Here is a 9,244-nt window from a genome sequence, read left to right on the forward strand (position 1 = left end):
AAAAAATGCTCTATATAGTCCTCCTCTATTTCAATGGAGGCTCTGCTATTGAGTAATCTACAGTCCCTGGGAGAAGCTGAAAATTTTGTTTTTAAGGGTTAGCAGGCAAAAAAAAGCCATAATGAGGATCTAGAGAATTCAGTCCATGAGGGAAGGATTGACAGATACTTTCACAAGTATCACAAGGGAAAATCCACACTGCATAAAAAAAAAAGAAAAAGGAACTTGAAATAAACTCTTGCTATCAGTTAAATTCATAAATCAGTTCTGGAGAGAGAAGCAAGGCAGAATCTTCTTTCTTTTTTAATAGGGGGCTTTAGCCACGTACCTGGCAAACTCAAGCAAAGACGTGTACAATGATTTTTTTTTCCACCTGTGGGCAGGGAGTTGGGTTCTGGCCAAGCCCCTTCAGACTCCATCCTTGTGTTGATGATCTCTTATCTGTGATCCCCTCATAGACCTCACTTGATTTACACCCATTCCAAGTTTTCCTCTGCTAAGTTTTATTCAAAACAATTCATGCAGAAAGGTCAAGTGTTCTGATAACAACAGCTCATTTTATCTGCTCATAAGACAGGAGCACATACCCTCGGTAAGGCATGCTTTGTGGTGGTCACGTACATGGTCATTGGTTCATGCATTACCATTGATGGCTTAATAGAACACCTTCCCATATACCAACACTGGCATGAACCATTTCTCCCACTCAACATTGGCAGCATTTTACATAGCCAAGACATTATAACAAGTTGAAAATGAAAATGAGATGATTATAACCATTGACTGAAGAAACCAGACTCACTGCCACCATGTTGCTTCTGACTCACAGGGACCCTGTAGGACAGGGTAGAAATGCCCAAGTGAGTCTCTGGGACCGCACCTCTTTATGAGAGTAGGCAACGCAAGGTTTCTCCCACAGAGCAGCTGGTGGTTTTATCCTGCTGACTATGTGGTTAGCAGCCCGACTCGGAACCACTCTGACGCCAGGGCTCCGTCCATTAGAGCTAACAGTCACTAGCCAGCTCAGTTCATAAAGGGATATATTTTGAAGTGGGATTGAAACACCACCACTACTGCTGCTTGTTTGCTTAGAAGATGCTTTTAACTGCACTGCTAAAGCATTGCTTCATTGCCAGTGGCATCTCTGATAACACTTACCATTGAGTGGGGACTTGGAAGTGGTGGCTGAGGCCTGAAATTAATATTTCCTGGATAGAAAGAACATTGACAATTACTTTTGTATGCTTGTAAATCACTTACTCCCTTCCCTTCCTTCAGATCAATGTAATTGTGAAATATTACTGCATGAGAAGAATATACACTACATATTTATTATCATCATCGCAGTAAGTTTTCACACAAGCAGTTAAGAGTCATTGATTTTTTTAAATTAAAGTTATAGGCCATTTTGATAAATAATATATAAAATGGAAGCAGTCTGAGATCACTTTTTAAAATCATCCAGTAAATAAAAGGACCTCATTCAACTTGAATTTGCCATTGCTCAAATCTACAATGAGGCTGGTTATTACATACAACTTTCCGCTAGTTCTTTAATGCTTCCTCTCCTGCCACCCCTACTATCATGACCCCAATTCTACTTTATAAATCCAGCTAGACCAGAGCATGTATGCTGGTACAGAAAGAGTTCGAAACACAGGGAATCCAGGACAGATAAAGCCCTCAGGACCAATAATGAGAGTAGCGATACCAGGAGGGTAAGGGTATGGTGTGGGTACAAAGGGGGAACCAATCACAATGATCTACATATAACCCCCTCCCAGGGGGACTGACAACAGAAAAGTGGGTAAAGGGTGACAGTGGTAGGTGTAAGACATGGGGGGAAAATTTATAAATTATGGAGGCTTCATGAGGGTGGGAAGGTGGGGGTGCAGGGGGGATGAGCTGATACCAAGGGTTCAAGTAGAAAGAACATGTTTTGAAAATGCTGATGGCAACATATGTATAAATGTGTTTGACACAATGGATGGATGGATGGATGGATTGTGAGAAGAGCTGGAGAACCCCCAGTAAAATTATTTAAAAATAAAATAAAACGAGGCTAGTTATTATCAGTATTTGAAAAATGAAATCTCCTAAATTAATAACTCACCATTATCTGTGCCAATTTTTTGACAGGGAACTGTAAGTACCCTTAACAAACCATCTGGTTTATAAGAGTAATGTTCGACTAGCTAAAAGAGAAGAAAAAGAGGGCAGTAAATAACAAAGGTAGGAAACATAAATCTTGATCTATAGTTGACTGCTAATCAGACTTTAAAAGTCATTCAAGGACAAACTTAAACAAACAAACAAAGAAAATTGTTTTGTTTTCATTTTGGAGGAGGGTGGCAGTCAGACATTCCAGTCTGTCCAAGTCTCCCTCCTCCTGCCATCAAACTTGGTTGGAAAAGACTCCACAAATTGCATTCCTTTCTGGAAGTCTACTCTGCTAATAGCCTATCCCACTTCAACCTCAGGGCCCTAACATGTTACTAAAACAGTGGTTTATTTTTAGACTAATCCTATTTAATTGTCTAACTCACAACCCCTTTGGAGGTTGAATGACCCTTTCACAGGGGTTGTCCGATTCATAACAGTCACAAAATTACAGTGATGAAGTAGCAATGAAAATAATTTTATGGTTGTGGGGGGTCACCACACCATGAGGAACTGTATTAAAGGGTCGCGGCATTGGGACGGTTGAGCACCACTGCTCTAAAACCTTAGAGGATTTCTATTTTCCTTAAAATATTTCCTAAATTATTTTCAGACAATCTGTTCTTCAAGGACTATTGGGGAGGCTGGAGATACAAGTAAGAATTTTCTTTATTTAAAACAGTTTTTAATTCATATAATATACAAGTCAATAGTCAATCACATTAAAGAGTTGTATAATCAACACCACAATAAATTTTGGAAGATTTTCTTCTTTCTTGTATTCATTATAATTACTTCTCCATTTCCTCCCAACGTCCCTACTGTTACCCTAAGAAACTCTTAATTCAGTTACTATCTCTATAGATTTTCCCATTACTCTCTCTCTCTCTAGATTTACCTAGCCTGGATTTCATATACAGAAAAACATACAAAAATACAACCATAACAAAATAAAACAGAGAAAACCCTCAACTGAAAAGAATGTAGAAAACATTAAAAAGTTGAACACATTTTAAATGGGTCAAAGGGGATAACAAACAATAGTGCTACATTTTAATCTAGTGACATCTGCATTAATTCACCTTCCAATCCACCTTTCTGGTAGGAGAGCTGTTTACTTCCCTGGTCAATAATCAGAGGGGATTCACTTGAGGCTTAATCCACATGGGGATCCAGCCTCTGGATTTTGGCCTTTCACTGTCATTCATGCAAAACCTTTCTGCTAACTGGGTGCTCAGAATTTAAACTCTAATACCATTCTTTCCTCTGGTCTTGGATGTTATTATTTACAGTCCTTGGATCACAAAGGCTGATGTGCTTCTTCCATGTGGACCTAGCTGACACCTCACTTAGATGGCTGCTTGCATGAAGACAAGCCTTTAAGATCCCAGATGCTATTCTTTCTGATAGCTGGGCTCCATCTGGTTTCTTCACCACACTTTGCAATGGTGCCCATATCTTCAGTGTCTCTTCATGAGGACAAGTATCGAGTAGGGCCACATCATTAAAAATGAATTGTTCTTAGAATAAGTATATGATTAAGTGTGAGCTAAAAATTCACTCTTATATCTGTGGTTTATACATGTCCCTTGTTCACTTTAGAGACATCCTTATCATTTTTTAGAGTATATTATAAGTCATACTTATAGAGCACATCGAAATTCTATTGATAGTATCATTAACTCAGCCAATTATATAGAATTTAAAATACTGCTGAGAAAAGGTAAGTATACATATATAGGACAGCCTTTTAGACCAAAATACACAGATGGTTGACTACTACAGATTAAAAACTCAAATGACTGGACACCGTTTATGCCAACAATGAGGACCGTTCAATAAGGCTCATTCACAAATTCAACTATGCCTGCTAGACAAGGCACGTCATAAGAAGACAAAGAGAGTATGAAAATAGCAAATATATGGTGGTCTTGAGTTGCTGTTTATTAGGCAACCGCAAAGCAAGACTTCTGAACCCAAGTCCAATGATGTCCAAATCTGTCAGCTTCTTCTCACACTAGGGCACTTCAGCCTTAAGCCTAAGGGAGTACTTCCATTCCTTTAATCAACCGCAGGTGTGTTTAAGGTAAAGCCCAGTTCACTTAGTGGTTTCCAAATTGGATCCTTCTGGTGTGGCCTATGAGGATGTTGTGCATCTTAACAGGACAGTCTAAAGTCCCATGTGTGTGTAGCTTCCAGCCTGGGTCACCAAGGGCTGGATAGACACGAGGTCAAAAGTGCCCACACAGGAAAACATGCTCACTAATAGGGATTTTCACTTGGGAAAACCATAACTCACTACCGTCTAGTTGATTACAACTCATAACAACCCGATAGGGCGGAGTAGAACTGCCTCACACAGTTTCCAAGGCTGGAACTCTTTACAGAAGTGACAAGCATTTCTAATTACCAACCTCTCGGTGGGCACTATTCACTGCACCATCAGAGAAAGAACTGGCAAACATTTTCTGTCAAGGGCCCTGCTAAAACCCTTCAAGCCAACGCCAAATTACAGCACCTGATATTTTCTGTCTCCTTCAGCCTCTCACAAATCAGAAAACCGTCTAACTAGCCATCTCCTCATGTCCTACCCTGACCACTTTTGCTTTGATTTTGCATGTATTTGTCTAAAGGTCATTCTGGGTTCCGGGAGAGTATCTTGGGTGGAGGGTGGGGGTGGGGGATGTTTCTAGTCTCCTAAAGCCCAAACTAGAAAGCCTTTGCCACAGGCTTCCTGACTCACGGACATGACATGTGGTACGTGGTGATGAGAAGACTTCTACCTAATGTGATGATTCCCTAGTAGACGCGTACTTCTCAAACAGCAGTGTTCATAAACGCCGTGGGGATGTGGAAAGAGCAGATTCGGATTCAGCAGGTATGAGGCAGCGGCCAAGACTGCATCTCTAACAGGCTCCAGGCACCTTTCAGCTCTAATTCCTGGAGAGAATGAGCTTCACGTGTCCCAGGTGCCTCCCCAACAGACGCGCAACTCCCCCAGGTATTGACCTGATTGACTTATACCTGCCACAGTGTGTCGAACTTCTTCCCGTCGGGGATGGAGAGTTTCCCGGTTTTGTCTTTATCAATGCGATAGTGCAGCACCTTCCCCTCATGCAGCAGGCAGAGAGCAAAGGACCCATTGTTGTCTCGGGCACGAATCCTGGAAGAAAAACAGTCAAATCGCCACTGCTTTGACGCTTCAGGGAAAGGAGTCCCTGAAGAAACCCTGCTGGTCTCTACTCCAAGGCGAGTCTAGCATCTGGGCAGGGCCCTTGAAGCTTAAGGGCCTATCCAGTGTGCCTGGGAAAACTCGGCTTCCAGCTCTTCCACTACTGCCCAAATTGGATGACTGTGAGCCCTAGTGGTCATCAGGAAAGGTAGGGTGGGGATGGGATGGGGCATGAGACCCCTCCTCTCTTAGTTCACCCAGAGCACCAATGTCATTGCCCTAGGGCAAATGGCATGAGTAACACATCTCAGGATCCCCCAACGAGTGGGACAGGGAAGTCTGTGGAGCCTTCCCAGCCCCACCTTTCTTCATGGGTTCCTGGGTTCTGCGTTTGGGTCAAGCTCTCAGATTATACAACTCCATGCCTGGCCAGGGGGTGCAGCATGAGGCGCATCGGGTGAGCATTTTAATTAGGAACGCCCTTGATTCCAGATGGAAGGTGAAAGCTTCCACTCACTTCCCAGTGTTTCCCCGTTGCTACCCCCAGGGCCTGCGGCTCCCAGTGCTGTTCACAGATAGCTTTAGTGAAACCGGGGTGGGCGTGGGGTGTCAGGCGAAACATGCCTTGTGAGGAGAGGGGGAGATTTCAACTCATGGCTGCCTCCTGTGTGTCGGAGCAGATCTGTGCTCCACAGTGTTTTCAATAGCTTATTTTTCAGAAGTAGATCAGCAAGCTTTTTGACCTAGGTGCCTCCAGTGGACTTGAAGTTCCAGTCTTTCGGTTGGCAGTCAAGCATGTTAACTATCTGTATCACCCAGTGGGTCAAGGGGACAGCCGACAAACCCCAAGGGAAACTGTCCTGGCTAGTCTGCCAGGCTCCTGTTATCCTGATGAGCTGAGACTGAGTGACAAGCAGATGCCTATAGTGCAATGCAAAGGAAGGATGACTTCTGGTTTCCTGGAGGTGTAAGAGAGGGCCAAAAGCCATTAGAGAGATAGCTGTCCACGTGCAGGCTACAAAGACATGAACCACCCCCCATTGATTTACTGACAAAGCCATCCGCTTTGTTTTCCCTTTTCAGTGATTGAAAGCATTAGGATCATTGCGCACGAGAAAGTGTGCACTACAATGGTCCCAGAAAGCCTCCAGGTTTTCTAAAGTAGAGAAATCGAGGCCCAGAACTGCCAAGCAATGGCTGAAAGGCACCGAGTATAGAGGCGCCAAGATGTCAGACATTTCTGATGCCTCTTTCCGGGTGCAGGGCATACTCGTTGCTATGGCATTTAATAAAGATAAGTTTTGTAATGAGACTTGGTTCTGCCTATTTTCCCTGCCGTGTCAATGCATCTCAAAATAGGAACCCAAGATTTATTGGGGAGCTGAAATGTGGTGTGTGAGGTTGGAACTTTACAAATACATTTTTTTTCCGGGCACGAGTGGCTGTGTGATGGACTGCATTCCCTCTATGCACCACACTCAAGGAGGCTGGTCAAGCAGAAGAATGCACACCCAGACCCTCGGTGGCCTCTGCGACTGGAACCTGCTTCTGGAACCATCTCCACTGTGAAAACAGCCCTTTGTTCCTTACCATACCAGGTCTCCAGCACCCCGAACTTTTAGTTCCCCTTCTCACAGTCACATCGTTGATTAAAGTCACGTGGTGGCTGGTAACCCCCTGATAAGTAAGTAAATGAACAAACAAAGTAACACAGAGAAGCTGTACACACACACACACACACACATACACACACACACACACACACACACACATATTGAGGGGCCCTGAGTCACAGGAAACCTTTTATAACATGGGACTGTTTTCACTTACTCTACCTATTTTATGACATTAGTGCTGAACAGACAGAATAATTTAAAAAGATAAAGAACTACACCAACATCAGAGTATTAAGAATGTACTCGTATTCACAGCCATCTACTCCTCACCTAACATCATGGCTAGGTTCCAAAGAGTAGGTCATTCGCCGACAGTCGACAACCCAATGGCCCTGTCTTCAGTAGTCATTTTGAGAGTCAGCCCCGTGGGGCTGCTCATCATCCGGAGCTCACTCATCTCTAAGCTGGGACTTTTAGATTTGGGAAAGGCAGGATAGCTTATGACCTATGAAACCATGGGGTTAGGATCTGCGGCCAGGAGGGAAATCACCCTATTCTGATCCATGTGGAGTTCTTTCTTGTTCTGTGTGGCCACCCATTTGGACCACTGCTCCTCTAGACACTGGGTCCAGCGCCCGGACACACATGGAAAACCCAGCAGGTCTAAGAAGCTGCAGCCAAGTGAGCGCTGCATGTCTTTTCGGCACCCATCTGACACCTTCTCACAGACTTGGGGTCTGAGATCGCTCTCCCTCCCTCCCTCTCTCAACTTCATTTGCATCCAAGACTGGGGAGAGGGGTGAGATAGGAGGAATCAAGGACTTGGGACTCACAATACATGGGTCTCTACCTGGCTTTATGGTGATGGAAGTAGATCTTTTACTATTGTTATAAGTGAGAAATGTTGGAAAACGATAGTTGACAATTGAGGAGTAGGTATAAAAATTGGCTTTTTGAAAATGAGATCAATGCCCATAGACCATACCAGCATATCATTCTCCTTGATTCTGAGTGACTCATCTCCTCTACCTCAAGGTCATGGCTACAGTAAATGCTTTCTGAATTCATTTCTAATCTCTATCATGCCATCTGAAGAATTCAAAGATGTTCCAGGGAGGAAGAAAGAGATGGTGCAGTTGACCTCCTTAGAAATAAGATAAACGCAAACTAAACTCACAATGGAACACCTATACATGTGCTCCAGACTGGGGAATGTTAAAAAGGCTAATAATACTAAGTTCTGATGGAAATGGGGAATAGGAATCCTTATACACTGCCAGTACAGGTTCACACAATTTAGTAAACAATTTGGAATTCTCTATTAACATTGAACATTCCATACTATCCATTTCAGAAAGGACCCTGGGATGTTTATAGTAGCTTTTCCCGTCGTGGTAAAAAATTGTGAACAACCTAAATATTCACTGACTATAGAGTGAATAAGGAGACATGGTGGCATGGTGGTTGCACGCCGGGCTGCTATTTGAATGCCAGCAGTTGGAAACCACCAGCCACTTCTCAGGAGAAAGATGAGGCTTCTCACTCCTGTAAAGGAAGATGAGGCTTTCTACTCCTGTAAAACTGCCTCTAAGGAGCACTCCTACTCTGACTTATAGGGTCACTATGAGTCAGTACTGACTTGACTTTATTCTATACAGTGAATAAATAAACTGTGGGAGATTTTCTCTTTCCCTTGCCCAGTTCAGCAACTGGTACAAACCCGCAGACACTAGCAGCAGCGAATCTGCACTAAGGCCTAGCAGTACCAACCCAGAGGCCACATAGAGCTGGCAGGAACAAGGACCAGCCATGGCCTTGCAGGCTGAGCAGCCACTGTGACAGCTGGCAGGAAATGAGGACGGAGAAGGGAAACCCACAAGCTCAGCATCTGTAGGTGGCAAAGACCAGAAGGCTGAGTGACATTAACGGCCAGCAACTGTGAGGTATCTGCTAGCTTCAGGCAGTTCCTGGGTTGGCTATTTTATTTTAATAGATGGGGGAAAAACTGTTTGGGACCTGCAGCATTGCTCCATGCCTGTGCTGTCTCCTGTTACTCAAAAACACTCCGCTGCCGGGGCACACTCACCAATATTCACCTCCCGCAGACAGCCTGAAGCAGCAAAGGGCAAAGGCAAGGATCCCACCTGTTGTTGGGTTTTCTGTCTTCTGCCCTTGGGGTCACTGGCCTCTGTTTGTTAACCAGTTGTTATCACCTCAGTTCCCACTCATGGTGACTTCTTCTTTATCAAAGTAGAACTGTCCTCCAGAGGGTTTACACTGGCTGATATTTTTTTTT

General features: G+C 43.8%; 1 protein-coding gene across 1 annotated transcript in view; it reads right to left on the minus strand.

Annotated features, from left to right (window-relative positions):
- SYK (spleen associated tyrosine kinase) overlaps nt 1-9,244 on the minus strand; it is a 76,403-nt gene that overhangs the window by 39,584 nt on the left and 27,575 nt on the right. The window contains exons 3-5 of the mRNA XM_004713904.4: nt 5,185-5,323; nt 2,114-2,195; nt 1,159-1,208 (exon numbers count right to left, since the gene is read on the minus strand). Coding sequence (XP_004713961.2) covers nt 1,159-1,208; nt 2,114-2,195; nt 5,185-5,323 — 271 coding nt within the window. The remainder of the gene's footprint in view (nt 1-1,158; nt 1,209-2,113; nt 2,196-5,184; nt 5,324-9,244) is intronic.

This window comes from Echinops telfairi, unplaced genomic scaffold, assembly GCF_000313985.2.
Source record: "Echinops telfairi isolate 266 unplaced genomic scaffold, ASM31398v2 ScPeMD7_1;HRSCAF=3_1, whole genome shotgun sequence".
Classification (NCBI taxonomy): domain Eukaryota; kingdom Metazoa; phylum Chordata; class Mammalia; order Afrosoricida; family Tenrecidae; genus Echinops; species Echinops telfairi.